The 20,535-nt window shown below is 43.8% G+C and overlaps 3 protein-coding genes across 6 annotated transcripts in view; 2 read left to right on the top strand and 1 right to left on the bottom strand.

Moving 5' to 3' along the window:
- Positions 1-20,535, top strand: part of IA-2 (tyrosine phosphatase IA-2) — a 42,726-nt gene that overhangs the window by 4,947 nt on the left and 17,244 nt on the right. For 2 of the 4 annotated variants that reach the window (XM_017170697.3, XM_017170699.3), the window contains one exon: positions 10,672-11,139. In XM_017170697.3, the coding sequence (XP_017026186.1) occupies positions 10,686-11,139 (454 nt within the window). In that variant the 5' untranslated portion in view covers positions 10,672-10,685. Of the gene's footprint in view, positions 1-576; positions 857-8,219; positions 8,239-10,671; positions 11,140-20,535 lie in introns of those variants that run through there. The other 2 variants (XM_017170696.3, XM_070283297.1) reach the window with 2 other exon arrangements.
- On the bottom strand, positions 6,070-8,204 carry gNacalpha (germinal nascent polypeptide-associated complex alpha subunit). Its single transcript, XM_017170700.3, has 2 exons — positions 8,128-8,204; positions 6,070-6,966 (listed from the first exon to the last, which is right to left on the bottom strand). Exon 2 carries the CDS (start codon positions 6,929-6,931, stop codon positions 6,116-6,118), a length of 816 nt encoding a protein of 271 aa, XP_017026189.1. The 5' UTR covers positions 6,932-6,966; positions 8,128-8,204; the 3' UTR covers positions 6,070-6,115.
- LOC108077402 (bifunctional lysine-specific demethylase and histidyl-hydroxylase NO66) lies at positions 18,651-19,521 on the top strand. The gene has a single exon (XM_017170701.3). The coding sequence runs from the start codon at positions 18,760-18,762 to the stop codon at positions 19,411-19,413; it is 654 nt and encodes a 217-aa protein (XP_017026190.1). The 5' UTR covers positions 18,651-18,759; the 3' UTR covers positions 19,414-19,521.

Genomic DNA, 20,535 nt, shown 5'->3' with positions numbered 1-20,535 from the left:
GGAATATTCAACTGTTAGCTGCCAGCTTTGTGTTCGGTTTGAAATGCAGTTTCTAAATCATAATGACTCGGTGAAATTTGAGTTAAGGAACCTCCACTGTACAGAACGGAGGGATGGGTGAATCACGTTGAGCTTTCGCGCTGTTGCTATTTTTGGCTGTCGAGCGCAGCAGGAGGACGAGCAAGGGAGACAGAACCTTCGCGAGTGCCTCTGCTCCCGTTCCTGCTGCGTAACCTTTGTCCCTAGTCCAGCTCGGGCCCTTCGTTTTGTAGGAGCCGCCTTCGCGGAAAGCTTCTTTCGTTCGCGGAAAAGCTTTGCGTGGGCGACGTCGCTGGCAGCGCTGTCAGCGCAACAGGAGGAGGAGCAGCTGCAGAAGCAGGAGTCGAGTAGCAGCTGGCGAAGCAACAGCAAAAGCTCGACGTATCGAGCTTTCCGCCACTTCCCCAGGCCAGCGTCGGCGTTTTTGTTCCAGTGCCTGGAACGGCGGCAACTGGAGGTGCTCCTCGGTCGTCACTCGGCGGCGCTCGGGCGCTGTTGCCGTGCGCTACCTGATGCTCGACGGGAGCTGCGAGTCCGCCCAGCCGTCAGTTCAACCTGGGGAGCGTAGCGCAGCGAACGCTGGGCAAGTGTTGAGCGGTTAAATAAGAAAAGTGCCCGCCTACAACAAGTAGGCGGAAGAAGTCCCAGCCAGTGTTCTGAGCCAGCTACTTCGTCGTCCGAAGACCGAGTGCCCCCCGTCCGAGGAGAGCTCCTTCTGCCATCGCCAGCCGTCCTGGCCTCCTGTTCTGTTCCCGATAAGCGTGTAAGCCTAACATATGGCATCCAGCGTCGATGCCAGCCGTCGGCACTTCTTGCGGTGAGTCGCGGGCTCGATTTCCAGCAATGGGATTGTGAATCCTTTCTAGCTAAATGCAGTTACAAAAAGCAGTTACATTAAATATTGCACAATTTTCTATTTTATTAATTACGAAAAGTGCAGCCTTAAATATTTAATTTAAAATCATTTAAAGCTCTTTTTTATAAAAGTCTAACCTTATATTTAAATATGTGCGTATACTTAATATTTGCGTATACTTAATATTTGTCATGACATCACTTTGGAGCAAACAAATATTATTTAGTAGATATTATTTGAAAATGAAGATGAACTATCAAGCAATAACTAAATGATTTTACAACTAAGAGGTTTTTTATTTTAATTTAATTTTTAATTATTTAGCAAACTTTTTGTTTAATAAGATGAACTTGTTAGATTCAAAACAATTTAAATTATTTTAGTACTTAAATTTTACTCCATAAAAACAGACATACCATAGCTTTAACATTGGTTATACATTTTTAAAATTATTTTTTCAATTAAAATTTGGTAAGAAAAAACGAATCTTTCGATTCTTGTAAAAGACACACCAAATTTTAATCTTTTATTACCATTATTAAATATTTCCCAATCCATTTTAAGTCCATGACTTAAGCTCCATTACAAAAATTATATTTACATTTCGTGGGCATATTTCCAACGAATATTTCCAATTACTACGATGACAGGGCACATATGGAATTTACTTTTATATTGATATTGATATAATCCAAAAATCCAATTTGGCTAACTAAATAAAAATTAGTACTTGGCATCTATGAATACGGGCTTAATGGACAAACATGACGCGCTAAAGCCGAGATGCCTGTACTAGTAGACTATGAATTGCAGTCAGTATACACTAAAGCGACCCCTCTCATTGTTTTATTTTAAAAACAAAGTGAAATAGGATTTCAATTATAAAATGTAAATGAACCCCATATATTTTCATGACAATTCTTGTCAATTCATTGGCATTTTTGGCAAATTATTATGAAATTGTTCAACGAAATGGAAGGCCATTTTCCATATCAGGTGTCAGAAAGGCTACATAAAAAGTCACTTAATTTGGGAAATATATAACTTATCAAAGTGGAAAAGCCTATTATCAGTTTCCCGTTAAATATATAGTTTCTTGTGAAAGGGTTGATATACGTACGCACACGACCGGGGAAAATGTGTATTTGATAGCAACGGAAACTGCAGCGATATGGATTTCACAGAGCTCCGAGTGCGAGAACTGCGCAATTTGTTTTTCCTCAAATTGACTCCCTGCCTGCCTGCCGCACCCCCAATCATGCACTTTAACAATATTATCACTTCCCCGGAAATTTTGTACCCCGTGTGCTGGCTGGTTCATTATCCATGGCCTTCGTCCTGCTTTCACCAGCTGCATTTATTAAGCGCCATCTGAATAAAATAGTGCACATAAATTCCATCCAACGGAAGTGCTCATGAGCTGCGAGACTCTCTCCCGCATACAGTAACGTTCCCAGAAAGCAGAAAGCAAAGTTTCCCCTGAAACATAATCAGCTTTGGCAGTCTTCTTACCAAATAGGTTTTCAGAAGGGTTCCTGCACTCTGCCAGGGCCAAATTCCATGAAAATTCCCTTGGTAGCTTATAATTGCTGTGATGCAGTAATGGGGGAGCCAAAAAGGTTCGCAAGGCGACTGTGGAATGCGAAAAGTTTTCGGGTTGAAATGAAAAACAATTTGCCAAAGGAAAAGTAATTTGCTTTACATGGCAAAGAGGACGATAAAGCTTGTAAAACAAAATATTTGATGTACCTGACTCGCAAAAGAATACTTGCAATTGTTTAGATACAAGCAGCAATTAAATAAAAACATACACATTTGTTATAAAATAGTCGTAAGAAGATTAATTTCATCAGGTGAAGCTGGAAATTTATGTGTTATATGTACAGAGCACTCACAGAATTATTAGGGTGGAAACATAAAGGTTGTATCTTAGAGGATTACATTGGAATTTCAAATAAAACTTCGCACAACTATAATTAATAATAAAAGGGAAATGAAAGATGGCAGAATGGCAATCTCGAATCATTTGTCCTCGAGCCCTGTTACAATCATTTTGTTCGTTTTGGCCGTAAGTCATAATTGAAACCACTTAGCTGAATAATTCCACGCTGATTCCCCTAACCCGACCAAATTGTTGAATTATCCAGGCCCTTCGCTTTCATAATTGTCCTGCCACTCTCAGCTGGAACCAGCCAGGTCCTTGGCACCACCCTCGCCATTCCCCACGCCCACTTTAAATTGCCGAATCCAGCTGGAAAGTTTATCTAATTGCTTTTGCCATTGTTAGTGGGATGGATGTAGGATGCAGGGTCCTTTGAAGAGGCGGCGGAAATCCCTTCTCACGCTGGGCTGGCCAAAAAAGGAATTATGAATTGTGTATTTGCGGATGGCGAATTGTACACATTGTGCGCGGGCGGAAGCCAAGTCAGGATGAAAGCGATTTGTTATCCTTTAGCTCGTGCGGGGGCATCAATTACACAAAGGCCTGGAAACTGGAGCCTGTCGAGCCCTTAAATCACCTGCCAGGAAACGCCTTTCTCTGCCGGGCCCAGGTGCTCGATATTCACAATAATAGAACCCCAAGGAGTCCCAAAGAGCTCTAAAGTGCAGGCAAACACACCTGCCCGGTCCGATCCGTACGAGGAGGAGCCCCTTGAACCCAAGCCAGGGCAAACACGCGTCAAATCAAATGGCAAAAAGCCATTGCCAACACTTCAAGCCCCGCCGAAAGCTGGGGGCCCCCCCCCAGATGGAGGAGAAGCCCAAGGCAAGAGCCCTACAGCAGCATTCGACATTTAACCCGACAGATGGAAATGGATACGGAAAAGCCAGCTGGGGAGCGGGCCAGCGGAAGGGGCAGGCACACGCTGCCACATCATCGGCGTCATGATTAGCTCAGCAGTATATACAACGCGTTGCCGACTTCCAAAGTGATGAACTGTGCCAGTGGGAGCCACTGAAGCGTGCTCGCGTGCGGAGTAACCCCAGGAATCCCAGTCCTAAGCCCCCAGTCCGAACTGGTTCTCATGCTCAGACGCACACGGACGAGCTGACAGGCGGAAGGACAATGGTAAAGACAAATCTTGCAGATTTTGGTCAAGAAATGCGCAACGAAATGTGAAACCCAAATCAACTTGAAAGTGAATGAAAAACCACGAAAAGGAAAACTTTTCAGGCGGCAGGCAGTAGGCCAAACGTTGGCCGCAAAACCAAAGGGAAAGTTCATCAGAGCGAAGGGCAGAACCGGATACCAACAGCATTTTATGCCTAAGAAAAAATCTTGTAAAACCAGAAGGCACAGAAGGTGGCATTCAGATTGTGGCTAGTCTGTTATCCTGCACGGCGAGAAACTAAGTTGCAAAGATGCTTTTAAATTATATTTATGCCAGCAACAAGGATTCATTCATTCAAATCTCTTAGAATCAAGAGATAATATTTTCACGTGCAGCACAAAAAGCCATTTTAAAGAGAAAGTCCTTCCTTTTCGTAGTTGCTGGATCCTAGACTTAAGTGAGGCTATTAAGCATTTTACAACTTTCGAATTCGTTGCCGGATTTTCCGGGATTCCGGCCATAACAAGAGCGCTGCTGGTCAACACACAGGAGGTAAGATGGCCGAAAGTACTTCAAAGTACCATTGCGATAGGAGGAGCTTGAATTGCACAGCTGTCGGCCGTCGTCCTCGTCTGTCGACTGATTTGTATTTCGGCAGCATCTTCAATTCCACTGATTAAAGAGGCAAACCAACTTAATCAATTTCCGGCGAAAGTTCTAGGGGAAGGAGCTGCGCTCCTAGAAGTCCCACCAATCCCCAAAAACTTTCCACTCAACCCGACACGCGCGAGCATTTTCCAGGCGGCAGGCATACAAAGTTTCCACTTCCACTTTTTCCGGGCCAAGTGCGAAAAGGGAAAGCGAATGGGGAACGGCGAAAAGCTAGCACGTGCCCAGCCACACGGACTGCTGAGCGCCCACAATGCAAAACTAAAGCCTTTTTTACGGCTGCTGACGACAGCTGCAAATTAAATAAAATTAAACCCCACAGTTGGAGCTGGCAATTTATTAGCTGGCTTTTTCCCCCCAGCCTGCGCCCTGGCCGAGGGAAATGTCAGGCCATTTTAATTGAGTGAATGCCCACGGAACAGGGCTTATGAATCCCTGTCATCCACCGGCAGGAAGACCTGTCGTCGTCTCCTTCAGCAGCAAGCTAAAAATGCAATCATGGCGTTGTCAAAAAAAACTTGGTAAGAAAGACGAGCACATAAAGCTGCACAGGATGAAGTACACGGGACACTGTGCCACCACGCGGCTGAGACTAAGTGAAGAATAAACAAAAGTGCAGCGTCAGCGGGACAAAAGAAGCGATTAAATTTCCCCCACAAAAGAAAATGGCAAAGAGTGACAACAGTACCTGAAAATTGGCAATGCCGCCGGCTGGATTGAAGAGCAACTAGAAAGGAAATAGCCCAGGGAAGGCTTCAATGAGATATGTGTTGAACTTTCACTACATCAAATGGGTCAACCTTTAAATAGAGTTCACATCCCATGAACATATGTAAACTGTGTTTGTTGATAAAACTGTCAAAGGAATAATTAAGTTTCTATCAATATGCAGCTAAAATGGCAAAAAACGTACTGCGATGCACGAGTGTAAATAAACAGGATATTTAAAGCTAAACGCTTCAATGGGGCGTTTCCTCTCCCCAACAGAAAATGCGTTGCCTTTCCTCAGGAACTCCCGCTGAAATATAAATACAAATAAAATAAGCTGGTTATATCAATCGTATTTTACAAACGATATATATACTCCGTTTTCCTTAAGTTGTCTAGCTTGTAAAACATCCTGGAACGTTTCCTGTCACTGACACTGTCATGTGCTCCATTCCTTCGGCCGAGTGATGAACGCAATCAAAGCCAAATAAACCTACATATAAAAAACCCCACAAAACGACTATTAAAGTAAAACCGAATAGGAAATGTACACGCTGTAAAATGCGTCGGAAATATCCGCTTACCGGAAGTGTACTGGTGGTTAAATTGAGCTTTGTCCTCGTTTCCGGATAACAAAAGAAATCAAACTAATGCAGTTGAGAAAGGGATGCATTCAATCATGATATGAGCTTTGACATTCCCAGATCGGGCATCATTATAAATCAGAAATTGTAAATAAAAAGGTTTCTTATGGATACGTTTATTGAAAGCAAAGTTTACATTGTTGTTGTTAGCCCATGGTGAGATCCATGATGGCGTTGACCACATCTTGGCCGTTCTGCAATAGAGCCTTTATGGCCCTCTTGCGGGAGCAGGAGGCCTGCATCTGCACCAGTTCGATATCTCTCTCCTCCAGATCCTTGGCGGCAGCCTCGTCCCCATCGGAGCCGTCGTCGTCGTCGTCCACAGGAGCGGATCCAGCAGCATCGGGGGCTTCTACATTGTCTGCCCCCTTGTCCTTGATGGCTTCCACTTCCCGATAGCGCTCGGCGGCCTGAGTGGTGGCCGTGTTGGTCAGGTCCTCTACATAGACCTTGCCGAAGAAAATGTACGTGCCGGTTGGGGACTTGTAGACATCCGGCTTGTCTATGCACAACAAGATGTTCTTGCTTTTCTTCATGGTCACCCGGTACACGTTCTCGACGGGCTTGAGGTCCAGTTTCATCAAAAGGCGGCGTGCCTTTTTTTCGCCACGAGAGTATCTCTGGCCGTCATCACAGCCTTTGGATGCGTTGGGGTTAACGAGCTCCGGGGCCTCGTCGTCGTCGTCGTTCGTGCTCTTTCCAGAGCCGCTAGAATCGCCCTCTCCGCTCGAATGATGAAGCACCAGGCTATTGGGCAGCTTATCGGCCAGGTTTATTAGCTTATTCAGATTCTTACGGTAAGCGCGATCCATCTCGGGCTTGCTACCGCTGGCACCTCCATCGGACTCGGCACATGCTACCTCTTCTTCCTCGCCGATCGACTTCTGCAACTTGGCGGCAGCAGCATTGGCGTTGGCAGCCACTTTAGTGGCCTTCTTCGACTTCTTCTGCTTCTTGTTCATCGTTTCTCGTGGTTGGCAATAGGAAGATTATATACCTTCTCGTTGAACAATCCGGAAATGAAAGAAAGAAGCAGACTTCCGATAATTTGACGCTTGTATTCGGAACATGCTTTGGGGTAAGGCCCCTCTGCACGGTCAATCAGAAGGATTATAAGAAAGAGGTTTCCATCCCTGAAAATGATATATTAATATTTATAATTATTTCCTTAATTAATTATAAGCTTCTATATAAATCTGTATACATCTGGCAAGTATCTGTTATGATTAAAATATATAAAAATAAATTTATTAAGCTGTGGCAAAAGATTTGAAACAGCTTTTTCATTTCACTTGAAAAAGACATATTTTTTAGTTTCGCAACGGCTTCGGATTTTTCCATCTTCTGGAAAAACTTCCTCTCCACGCCCGTGAGCTCTTTCCAAGCAATTGAACTTTTCCCCAGCTGCTTCTGCCGCTAGCAGAGCGCAATAAACAACATAAATTTCCGCTCTCGGAAAGTTCATAATGCAATGGGTGGGATACTCAAAGTCAAAGGCTGTACAAATTGCTTTGACGTCTGCCAAATGCAACAGCTACACTAGGACTCCACGTGCAAAGCAGCCCCAAAATCTATCGATATCAATATTTTCGGTGCAGTAAGCTGATTAAAAAAGTTGGCGGTAGAAAATGGCATCTTTCGGGAAAACGAAAATTGCATCTGCCAGAAAAATTTGCACTTTACTGCAGGACTATAAAAGTTTTCCGGCAGCGCCGCAACTTCAATTCAATTGAAATTGATGATTGGAAATCCATACTGAAGACGTGCAGGTCGTCGTCTTAGAAATTCAGTTTGCACTTCAAATGGGAAAAGGGAAAACGCAGTGGCTTTGGCTTGCTTCCTGGGAAACTATTTGAATGTGCAAACAAGTCGCGTGTCGCCGCGGAAAAGCAATGGAAATGGCGGGGCCCGGAACAATGGACAGAAGTCAAGTGGGAAGCGGGGCAACAAATGTTCAGCTAGAGCAGCAGCAGCGAGCAATGTTTCCTCCATTTTAATTGCAGCTGTGGTCGCGGTGTGTCGGCGGTAAAAGTGGAGGCGCCGCACAAACACGATTCGTCGTGGAGCACAGGGTGTTTCCTGTGGTTTCCTCTGTGGCTTTTTGGCTCTGGATTTCCCAGGGTCCAGTTTATGTTGAAATCTATGTGTATATACGTACATATGTGTGGTGTTAACTATATTAAAAAAGTGCCACGCCCCATTAGCGCGTCCCTCGCTTTTACTCGTTCCGGAAATTACATTTACATTGGATTGCTTCTTTTACGAAAATGTAAGTATGTACATACAAATGGACATATCTTTGCTGAGACTGTACAGTGTACACCATCGATGCGATATTTTTTTCACTATCGATACTATTACGATATCGATAGTGTTACAATTTGAACTGTCAGTTATATTGACTTTTAAAATAATATTTAACATTATCTATAGTTTTACCTTTCTGCCCAAATATAAAAAATATAAATAAATAAAATTTAAGAACTGCAAACTTCCTACCAGGTATCTCATAGCCGGTGTCCTTGCCTATTACTTTTTTTACCTGCCTTCGCTTTGTTCTGTGTCCTGATGCGTTTTTAATTGCTCGGTTCCTTTAATTAAGGTGTGAGCAAAAAAAAGGACAGACCGCCGCCTGCAATTATTAAACTTTATCGCCAGGTCAACGCCTAATTGAGTTGCATGAATTATTCACAAGGGGCAGCAAAGTGGCTGGAGCAGAAGCGGAAGGAGGACCACGAGGCCAAGGATGATGCAGGCGGCCATGGGGCCACCGCAAGGTCTTCTGGCCTGTCACCTTAATTGAATTCGAGAGGCCAACTAATCAGATATTCCCTTTCGGCCAGCCATGAATTCGCACCGAGTTCAGTTTGGCTTTTAACTTTTCGGTCGATTCGTCTCGATTCAATGTGTTTCGGTTCAGTTGAGTTTTGCCGGGTCGACGCTGGGGTTGTAGGGATGGGAAAACTTTTTGGCTGGCCTGGCACGTTCGTCCCATGATTAATTATCCCGCCCCATATGCTGCGGTGTCATCTGGGCCCGTCCAAGTTATTGGGGCTTAGTTTTAGCTTTGTAGTTCAGTTGTTGCTACGGCCTGTGCATGAAAAATGAACCCAACCCAGCGCAAGGAGCCCAAGGAGACATCGCTAAGAAGCGGGTTCTAGGCTCTACCGACCCTGGGGCAAATAAACTCCATTAGATGCTGGCTGGGGGCAAGAATCTGGAACACATTAATCATGCAAGTTTCGAGGAATGATTGAAATCATATTACCATGTCCCAGACATGTTACAACTAAAGATGCTTCTGTAATTGAGATGTTAGTCAAGACATTTATATTAAGACCAGCAGCAGCTGCTCTTGTTCGCCGAATGAATTTATTTATTGATTTTACTACACAATGAAAACGAAACTAGTTGCCTTTCCTTTCCTATGAATTTCAAGTCCCATAATTGACTTTTCGCAGGGATTTCCAAGGATTTTCTAATTGATTGATTCCACTTTGTTTAGGAAATTAGTTTGATGACGGCAAAGCTTTCAGTTTTCCAGGACGTCGTCCATTACAAACCGAACATATGTTCTTTCCGTATTTGTTTGCAGTTGACAGGTTATTTTATTTGGTATCTTGTTTATATTGCTTCCATTTCCCTCGATAATTTGACGTTTCTTCTACGGGGACCTTAATCCGCCGCATCTTTGCGGTGGTGCTGCGTTGATGAGCTGGAATCCCATTTCGTGGGCGGTTCCGTCGCTGCCTCCAGAATGAAATGAAGTTGGCAGCCACAGCAGCCTCCATCCGAAATATGTCAACCTTGAGCGAGGCTGACGCGCTTATCGCCAAATGACCCAGACAGGATCCAGAGCCAACCCCGACCACCTGCCCGTCACCGCCATCGTCACCGTCACGAGGCAGTGAAGCGGCAAAGAAAATCAATTTCCCTTTGCTGGAGACGGTGGCTGTGGGCTAACCAAAGTCTGACATTTATTACCATATAAAGAGCAAGAAATACTCTCGCTAAGCATTCGGCAGCCAGAGTCACCGGGGGCTAAGCGAGCCCGCACAAAGGAGCAGCAACTAAAAAACAGGAAACTGCAGCGCGACAAATGGGCACGAACAACAAAGATTTCAGCCACTTTTATTCCTCTTCCTCCCTTCCCCCCCCCCACGGAGGTGCTCGGTGCGGCATTGTGCGGATTGTGTGAAAATATGAAATATGGAAATGCCGGAAAGCGAAAAGTTGTCCCTGGCACAATAAAATGCAATTTCTCTCAAGAGGCAAACGGGCCGTGCCAGGCAGCGCCCCGAATATACATTGCTAATTTCCGGTAACAACAATAAGGAGCCACCACTTGAAGCTGGAGGGCGGTGTTATTAGTGCGAATGCCTGCATAAATTTGAAAGAGATTTTCGTGAAGATACGGCCATGGCGAAAATGCGAAAAGAAGAACTAATTGAAAAGGCGAATAGAATTAATATTTTTAAAAATTCAGGTACTCAAGGTAAAGAGGCTTTAGAGGTATAACAAAGGTTGAAATGGGGTAATAACATTAGCATATTTTGTAGGTAAAATCAAATGAATTTTTAATTCATCAAACCTTAATGGGTTTTAATTAAATTCTTAATTATATTAACAAGGCAGTAACTAGGTATGCTAGTCTCGATCAAGGCTATTAACCTATTAATTTGTTTTATCATTTCAATTTCAGGTGTGCCGATTATCATGGCAAGCAATGTACAACAACAGCAGCAACATCCATGCACCACAAGTGAAGAGCCGAAGCATCAGAGAGCACGACGAACGGAAAAGGGCCAGGATCCAGCAGCGGGAGCATGCCAGCAGTCCCGACCTAAGCAGCGAACCCACCATCACCAGCAGCACCATCCGCTAGCGAAGCCAGAGCCCGGTCCGCCCAAGGTGCAGCCGCGCCTGCACGAGCTACTGCATCACCAGCGCAAGTTGCCAGCGACGCTGCAAGCCCGTGGTCGCCTACTGATCAGTGAGGGTGCGCGGAACCGCGAGGTGCGTGGCTGTGGGTCTGGCGGAGGCGGTGGACTGCTATGCTGCACCCTGGACACCCTGAACAGGCCGGCCAAACTGCTCCAAATTGGATTCCTACTGCTGATTCTCCTGCTCGTCACACATGGAGATCCTGTGCAAGCGGAGGGCAATGTTGGTGAGTGTTGAATTATAATATAAATAGTATAAATATTTTCCATTCATTTAAATTCAACAGAAATAATAATTTATAATGAAGATTATATATTGAAGCCTAATAGGCTATATGTAAATATATGTATTTCAAAACCCTGTAGAATATACCATGAAAACCAATGGTGTTATTAATCCCTGGTATCTTGCGATTTCCCTGGACACCCGCCCCGTGTGCTGTAAGCTTTTTCTGGTTTGTGGCGAAAACATAAACCAGATTAATTAAAACTTTGACGCACACAAAACACAGCGCACGCAGCGGAGCAACATGGCCTTTAACTTCTGTCCCCGGACTACGGGATTGCCCAGGTCTGGGGCTGGGTAAATATGTTTTTAACTAGTTTAGCCCCACACCAGGGCCTAATCCAATTGGCCAGAGCCAGGAACATGGACTGCAACTGCATCCAGGTACATGTGCCGCATAGAAAATGGCCGGAACCCAGCCGAGAGCAGGCTAAACAAGTTACACTTGGGAAACAAAATTACCATGTGCAACAGGCTTCGATGTGGCAAACCGTGTTTTGGGGCAGCTACGGACAGAGAAAATTGTGAGAAGCAAAGGTATTGATTTTGTCAGTTGGAAATTTGATTAGGGTGGAGTGTAAATGCTCTCAGATTGAAGGCTTTTCCGGAAGAGTTAGCCAAACATCTGAAAGTTTTCACCGAATTTAATTGAACGGCTTATTGAATTTCATTCTGAACTGCGAGAATCCAACTTTTTTGGGCTTAAAATAATTGTATTAAAGCTAAGCCAAAAATGGGAATGGTTTTTAGACAATACTGAAAATTAGAATGCTTTTATCTGTTCAACATTGTGCTGCAAAAATCCATTAAATGTTGATTGAATTGAATGATTTATTTTTTCAATATGTTTCGCTGCCAGTTGACTATGTTTTCCATTTTAATATTTATTCGGAAATAGTTTCACACTTTGCTCAATTCCCTTTTCACTTTGCCAAACTTTCGTTTAGTCTTCTTAAATAATTCAAATATGCACATTCGTTCAAACAGCAGCTCATTAATATTTAAAATGTATTCGCAGCCAGAAATGAATGTTTGCTTTTTGATGGAAAACCAAACACAAACTTTTATATTTGTTAATTTCTAATCCCGCTGAATTATTGAAAGTTTTGAAAATTTATTAAACAAACTCGACAGTTTAGTGCTCTTTTATTATAATAAATTATGATAAAAGAACAGCTCATAAATTTGTTTAATCACATGCCGTTTCCAGACATTCATTAAATCGTTCTGCTCCAAATCCTTTTAGCATAATTCTCTTGGCTAATTCAAGAGATTTAAAATCTTCGTAATTATTTTATCCAAGCATAAATTATCCACCGCAAGCTGTCAGTTTCTTTTACGCTCAACTCAAGTCGTGCTTGGTCTAACCGTTTTCCAACTTATCATATTCATCTCTCCAAGTTCCTTACGTATTCATGGCCATGCCAGGGAAGTGCAGGACATGGGGTGGGCGGAGCTCGGGCGCAGGATTCACAGCTCATATCCTGGCCTGCGAGGCTTCCATGCTGCCATGACAACAACTAGTTGATGCTGCTGCTGCTGCTGTTGCCACAGTAATGCCTTTGTTGCTGCTGCTACTGGCGGGGATGCTGCCCGGGTTGGCCATGCAAATTTGCAGCTTTCGGTGCATGCACGTCAGCAATCAGCCCACATGCAAAGTTAACCAGTTAACCACATGCACAGGCTTGCGCAAGAATCAACAGGAGCTGGGTCCTGGGATTTATTGATTGCTGATGCTGGCCCTGCTCCTGCTGCTGCTGCTGCCCCGCCTTCGCCTCCTGCAGGTGCACACGCCCTTGTTCAGATACAGAGATACACAAACCGATAAATGTCCTGGCTGTGCAGTCGTCTGCTCCTCACAACGGGCGGCATTGTTGGCGACCGTGTCACATGTCTGTGTGTATAAATTAGCAGCCAGGCGACGAGCAACAGCCAACAGCCAACAGCCAACAGTCAACAACCGACATCATCATTAGCAGCAGCAGCTGATGCTCGAGCCGCTCATGCTGCTCCTCCTTGGTTGCAAATATTTCATGGTGGCGCCTCCCTTCCCGCAACTTTTGATGGCTGCACAATAAAATTTAATTAACAGGAGCAGCTGCAGCAGCAGCAGCACCACCACCACCAGACGGAGTAGTGACTGTGTAAGCCGAGCTGCTGGGGGATTCGCACATGACAGCCCCTCGAGAGCTCCCTGTTGCATGCAACAGTCTAACACATTGACCTTTGTCAGCCAACGATGCGTGCTGGGTGGGGATCATCAGCCCAGCACAGAAAATGGCAAAAACAACTTCATTAAAATGATGACAGTAGTCGAAGGAGGAGGAGGAGCTGCAGTGTGCGCCCTGCTGCATTTATTCATTTCATTTGAAAAACAAATATTTGCACTCATTTTGAAAGCCAGATAGTTTTCATATTTTCTCTACGCATTTAATGAAATTCAGTTCAATCTCCCGGCCAAAGCCAAAGCCAAAGCTAAATCCCCGCCAGATGCAAAGCCAGCTCGCTCTGCTCATCCTCCCGCTGCCCGCTGGCCACTTCCATGGAATCGGAATTGGATTTTACATTTTCGCGCATTTTCACATTTTCGAATCAGATCCGAATGCATTATTAATTTGTTGGCCTGTTGGAGCTCTGGACAGGCATTGAAAACTTTTTAACTAGATGCAGTCGCTCTGCTAATGCAATTTCCATGTAAAGGCCTGTGCGCTCTTGTTAGTTATTGCGTATACGCCGTGGTGCTTTTATTTTCGGCCAAACGGCATGCGGCGCACCTCTGCCTGCCACTTTACATCATGCTCTGCGGTTGATTTGGCCCGCAAACCACAATTGTTCAAAGCTATATGGATGCAAATATATGTACTATTAGTTGGGGTTCTCGTGTTGGTTCCCGCTTTTAGGGGCTCGAATGTTTCCTAGGAGCTCCGGTGGGAATTTGAAAAGAGCACCGAGTAAATTGCTTTTAATTTCCAATTCTGGGTAAAATATTGGTTGGCAAATTGGATGCCAATTTGGGGTTGTGGCAGTTCTTCCTAAAAATGCAAACTCTAAAGTTGGGGGGCTTTAATTTAAAGCCGACTGTTTCGTCACCTTTTTGTTTTGTCAAAGTTTTCTACGAACATCAGTTGGGGAAAAGTTTCGGGAAACAAAAACATGACTGGGGACAGTTTTTTGGCCAGGTTGAAATATCAATGCATTTTTCTTCACCTAAGCTTCACCTGGAAAAACCTCCTGCCCCCTGACCCGAGGCGCTACTCTACACCTGTTCTCTCCACAAATATTTTGTTGATCCCTTCGCCATCCGTTTTAAACTGGAGCAAGGTTCACCTAGCCCGTTTTTTCCTCCATTTTCCACTGGCAAATAACTTTGCACATGGGCGAAATTCATAAAGGATGGATGACTGCGTTGAGTGGTGAAAGCTATCCCGTGGATGGCCTGCGTGGAGGGTGGCATGCCAAGGCTCAGAGCGAATGTGAGCCGGAAAAATAATTGCTGTCCGGGAATCTGAAGCGCCCTCTCAATGCCGCTGCTCCACTCTAACGATAACAGCAACTCCCTCCCTTCTCTGTCAGTGATTCCTGGCAATTTAATTTCTCAAATGGTCCGGGGGCCGAGTAATAGCGAACAACTCGGAACTTGCAACTAATGAAAATGCACTTAATTTGCGCCACGCTCAAGTCATTTGGAACAAATTGCTGTCTGTTTGCCAGGATGCGCCATGGCTGGGTGGGGCATTGTTAACGTAAACAGATTGCGAACATAATCGAAGTGCCGAAGGAGCCTCTCGAGGAAGGAGGCAGCCATATCCTTGCGCTCGAGTGGATCGCAACTTTTTACGAGTTATTTTTTCCTGTTCGGCTTGTCAACCGACCGAGAGCACAGCACGCTCAATTTGGACGGGGCTAAATGGGGCCCAGAGAGCTGTGGAAAATGGCTGGGAAAGTGCAGTTGCATCTGCTGCTAAGCCCTAAACTCGTCTGGCATTGTGCAAGCGTTTTTAAGCGCCGCAATTAAAGCCAACAGGCTCACAACGCACTTTGCGCCATACATACTGCATAAGGGTATATGTGAGAGCGACAGTTACTGTTGCATTTTTCCCCTCATTTACCCATTGTCCTCGCCCACAAAAAAGAGGAAAATTTATACCAGTTTTCAGTTTGAGTTTCCGTTTAGGGGATTAAGTCGTGCTAAGTGGAAAACAGTTAGCTGAAATGGGCTGTCTGAGATTAGAGGTTTTCTGCTTTGGGAATCGTTTGCTGAAAATTCAGGCAAATATTGAAAGTAAACAGCTTGATGCAAATTTATTATCTTCCCTTCATGAAAAATGATTCAAGTGAAAATTTAGAAAATGCCAGGCTTAATGGGTGGAAAATAGAAATTTAATTATTAAATTTTATTAATATTCAAAGGATTTTTTTGATTTTGCGCTTAGTAAATACCAAACTGTTTTGATAAAATGTTTGTTCAGTTGATGAAAACAATGCCCACAGCTTATTGAGAAAAAAGTGGATTAATTAAATGCATAAAGCGGGCTATACTAATCGAAGTAATGTGAAACAAAGGGAAACTTTCGTGTTCTGATTCTAATTCCTGAAATTAATTTATTATCTGGCCATAACCCGCACAGCACACGCTTGTTTCTGTCATATTTAGTATACTTTAGTGGCAATTCAATTATGTGGCTACATAATGTGGTGCAGTGGACCAAATGATGGCCAGTATCGGTTTGGAGCACTCGCATCTGGCGCCCATCGATACTTCAGAGGTCCTGCCAGCGCTCCTGCCTGCCAAGTTAATTAAACTTTCCGAGCTGAAGGCTTTCAATGGCCAGATGAAGATGTAATTAAGAGATAAAACTGGAACAATTGAGCACACACACATCATCTATTTTCTGGGTATGTGTACGTGAGTGCCCCGCCCATCCAAGATGCCGCCCACCTAGACTCTTCTTAAACCGCCGTAGCCAAGGGAGCAGGCAGGGTCAGAGCCAGGTCCTGCCCAGGTCCTGGCCATCGTGTTTCGTGTCGGAGATAAGCAATCGAGCAGAAGAAAAGATATTGAATGGCCAATGAACCATGGCCAGACACTCCTTCATTGGCCCACACCCATCCCGATTGGCAGAAGAAATTGCGGACAATCAGGGACGAGGGAGGAAAAGGAGCAGGCTGACAAAAGCGTGGCTAATGAATAATAACCGTAATCATCGTTAAGATGCAGCCACATAAAAATATACAATAACAAAAGTACAATAACAATAAAACTGGAGCCACAGTCGATGGCCTCGAACTGGGTGATGCCCAGCAAGGACTCATATTTGTTCAATATATAAAGTGTCAATAGCTGGGGCTTTAGAAATAAATCTCGGCATAATGGCAGTTCAATTTGCAGCTTTTCTTTAAATAAATACCAGTTGGAAATGGAATTAGGAGAACAGTTTAATACTCTAATTTACACAGAAATGATGATTAGTCTTACTGCTTCAATATCCTTTCAAGAGCCTTTTCTAGTAAGTATCTCCAATAATGCTGCACGAATTAGCATAAGGTAATGTTTATTATAAACTACAAGCTCCTTATATATGGAGGACCATTACATCTCTGTTCCTACCATACTCTACATTTCAAAGATGGTATAAAACTTTTAAATCCGCCTCTTCGTCATTTATCACCAGATTTAATAGGTTTATTAGCCCCTGTATTTTGTGGTCCTTTTGTGGCCTTTTGAGGTGCATTCCGCAGAACCGCCGTTCATATCCCTGGAATATAATGGAAATCGGAATCGCTGTCTGGCGGAGGACATTTGAAGGGGGCGAGCAAAATTGCCAGCGAGCGAATGTCATAAAAATTAACGTGCCATCGTAAATATCTGGGCGTTGGGCCCAGGATCCATACATGTGTATGTGAATGTTATATTTGAGTGCAAATATGCGTAAAATTGTTCAAACGACAACCAACCCAGGCACAGGCAGTTACAAATATATATTTTGGCACATTAAAAAAAAAAGGAATCCTCTGAAGTGGAGGGGAAAAAACAAAACGAGAAAATGGCGCGGCAACTGGTTGCCAGTCTTCGAAGCCCACACCGCCTGCCTTTGAGTATTATTTTCCCACATGGAAAATAGGCGTGGTCTGGGGTCCGCCTCCCTCCGTCTCTCTTTTTTTTTTTCTCTTCCCCACCGACCTGGCCGCAAGGCAAATCCCTGCAATTACTTTGTTGGCACTTTGTTCTGGCTTTGCCTTTTGAAGTTCCCATTTTCGGGGGTTCCCTTTCTGCTTCACTTTTTCTTCCCACTTTTTGTGGCTTTTATTTGTTCGTCCTTGGAACCGGCGGACCATTAGGCCATTTTAATGGCAACTAGAGGCGGCCAGGAACTATACTACCGAAAGCCGGCAGACCTCTTCATATGTTGCGTAATGTATGTAAATGTATTTATTTGAGACACGGCAGGGGGATGGGGCAGGGAAGCCATTGGCAAAAGCAAATAAATGTTAATTTAATGTTAATATTGTTTACTTCCACCGCCCGCCCCTTCTGGGCCGTGAAGGTGTAACAAAGCCAGCCAGTCCTCCGTCCCACTTAAGGCGAGCAAATAGGAAACCAAACGAGATCCTAGCCTCTGGCAAGTGTAAAAAACATACGCACATGGGCGACCTCCCTCTCTTTGGGGCCGACGACAAAAACATGCAAAATTCATTGAGCAAATGGCAAGAACCACCCCCAACAGCTGCTCCCAACTGCCGACTGCCGCGGGTTAAGGGTGACGGGCTGCCGAATCTCTGGGTTATCCCCACATCAAGGCCTAGGACATGTGCGTAGGCGTGCGGAAATTTAATAAGAACTGGATTTTTATGTGCCACGCATACGCAAATAAGCGTTTTCCCGTACGCACCAAACAACGCAAATGTGTATTTATGTGTTCTGTGCGATATTTTGCCTGCGCGTAATCACGCTCCATTGGGCGTCTCTAATTTGGCATTAATACACCCCACACCCCAAACCCTACTTTTACACCCACACCCTCACCCAGTCACCCATTGACCCATGTACCTACCAGCTTCAGTGACCCCGAGCTAATGATTTGATTTATCTGCCGGAGACCGCACAAATAAATGGCCCCACCTGCGATGTGCTTACTTTGTGGCTCTACAGTAATTGATTCTGATGGTGGGCCGCACAGCAAATTAAGGTCGCACATAAAATATCATTGCTTCAATTTGCTGAACTCGAAATTGAAAGTGATAAAAGTGCGCAATTTACAATTCTCTCCTTTGATTTATGAATCTGGTTTAAGCTTTGATTATTTACTAATATTCAAATCAAAAGTGTTAAAAGCATATTTATCTTTATTGCAAACGTATTTAGTTATTATTTATAATAAATGTATAATAATTTATAATATTATGGCAACTATTACTTCATCACTTTAAAAGGTAGGCAGTGAAATAAAAGTTTCATATTTATTTAGAAATCAATATATTCATACTGCTGCTAAATCCTTGTGATACTAATTACCAAATTCCTAGTATTATAATTCAAATTTTTGGCGATAAAACACTCAAAATGTCCCAGGAAGAATTAAATGCAAGAACCTTAACAAACAATGGAGGAAGTCCTATGGAAAGTGATACCTTACCCACCATAAGCGACGACAAAAAGCCGAAAGATCTCACTTGTAAGCGTCTGTTGGCCCTGGTAAACCAGCTCTATGACCAGGAAAAGCAGATGTGCATGTCCCTAAAGGAGCAGCGCAGAAAGCTCAATGAATATATGAATTTGAATATCCACATTCAGGACAGCGATGAAAGCCAGGACGATGACGAGAATGAGGACGGAGTCGAGAAAGGTGATAGTGATAGTGATTCTGATTCCAATTCTGATTTGGATAGCGAGTCCGACGATGACTCCGATTCCGATGAAACGGAATTAAGCAGTGACGAAGAGGATTCTGATTCGGAATCCACTGCAGAGGAGCAAGAGTCCTCCGAAAGCGACATTATTGCCGTAAATATGAAGTCCACTCCATCCTCTCCAAAAGCTCCTTCCACGCTCAGGAAAACCATTGTGAATCAGAGTGCTCTCAGCGTAGAGGTGGATTCGGAGCTGAAAACCAGCAAATGTCCTGCCCTTAAAGTGGCAGCTCCCATGTCTTGTTCCGCCTCCTCTTCTCAGTCTGCACCCCGCATTCAGCGACGAACCACCATGGCGGGAAGCTAAAACCCGCTCAGAATTGATCAGAGATACTGCATATATTCCTGGGAATGCTTAAATTTTGTATTGTATTTTTTTTTTTGTATTTTTGCAACCCCCGAATATCTGTCCAAATTACGAAATATAAATAGTTAACTATGAAAAAATTAAATAATTATTGCCTTTAAACGACAGCTAAAACATTAATTTTCCACGCTAATTTAAATTAATACACCACAGCTAAGTGGGTCAAATTTAATTTTCTGTTTTATGTCGTTTAAATGCTCTCCTGGGCCTCTCCATCAGGTGGAAACTTTTGGAGTGTCAAATATTTGACCTAAGTTTCGTTCCTCGCGATTTTGTCAGCCAAATGTTCTCTGGGAAAGTTTAGAGAACATTTTCCAGTTGGTTTTTCGGCCCCGACTCCTCGCCTATCTTGGCCCGACCATAATTTATGCAAAAAATCTAATGAATTTTTCATGCACAACAGCAACACAAACAGCGTCGGCGGCAGGACGACAACTTTGCGCAAATTAATGAAAATTCATGAGCGAATCCTGTGGGCCACTAGGCCCATCCTTCGATTTTGCCGACAGTCCTCCGTCCCCCTCTCCCTGTTAATGAACGCAAATTAAAAGCTGCCTAAAAACCTTAATACTTGTAGAGTTAGCTCGTAGTGTAGCACCGTAGTCTAATTTTGCATGCGTTTCTTTTTATTTTACCTATTTATTTATTCTTGCATGACTTGTAGTAGTTATCTCGTAGAGTAGCACTTATTTTGCATGCGTTTTTCTTTTTATTTTTTTTTATTTTTTTTTTTTTTATTTTTTATATTTTGTATATTTATTAAATTATGGTTATGGTTATATATTTTTATTATTAGATCATTATTTTGCATGTGTTTTTATTTATTTATATATTTATAGTTTATTATATTATCTCCTAATGTTTCCTCGTACATTTCGTCTGTCCTTCTAACGCGTCTATCTAGTTCGCGATTCGTGCCGTACGTCACACGGCTGCGCCCCTCGGTCGGTTGGGCGGGAGGTGGAAGCGGGACCCCGCGCGTAAACATTAATGAAAACCAAAGAACCGGAGAGGAACAAGTAGAGAGACTGAGACCGGGAAATGGTGAAAGATGTGCCCCAA

This window comes from Drosophila kikkawai, chromosome 2L (assembly GCF_030179895.1).
Source record: "Drosophila kikkawai strain 14028-0561.14 chromosome 2L, DkikHiC1v2, whole genome shotgun sequence".
NCBI classification, from domain to species: Eukaryota; Metazoa; Arthropoda; class Insecta; order Diptera; family Drosophilidae; genus Drosophila; species Drosophila kikkawai.
The sequence above is the reverse complement of the archived record's forward strand: the minus strand, read 5'-3'. Positions and strand labels throughout refer to the sequence as shown.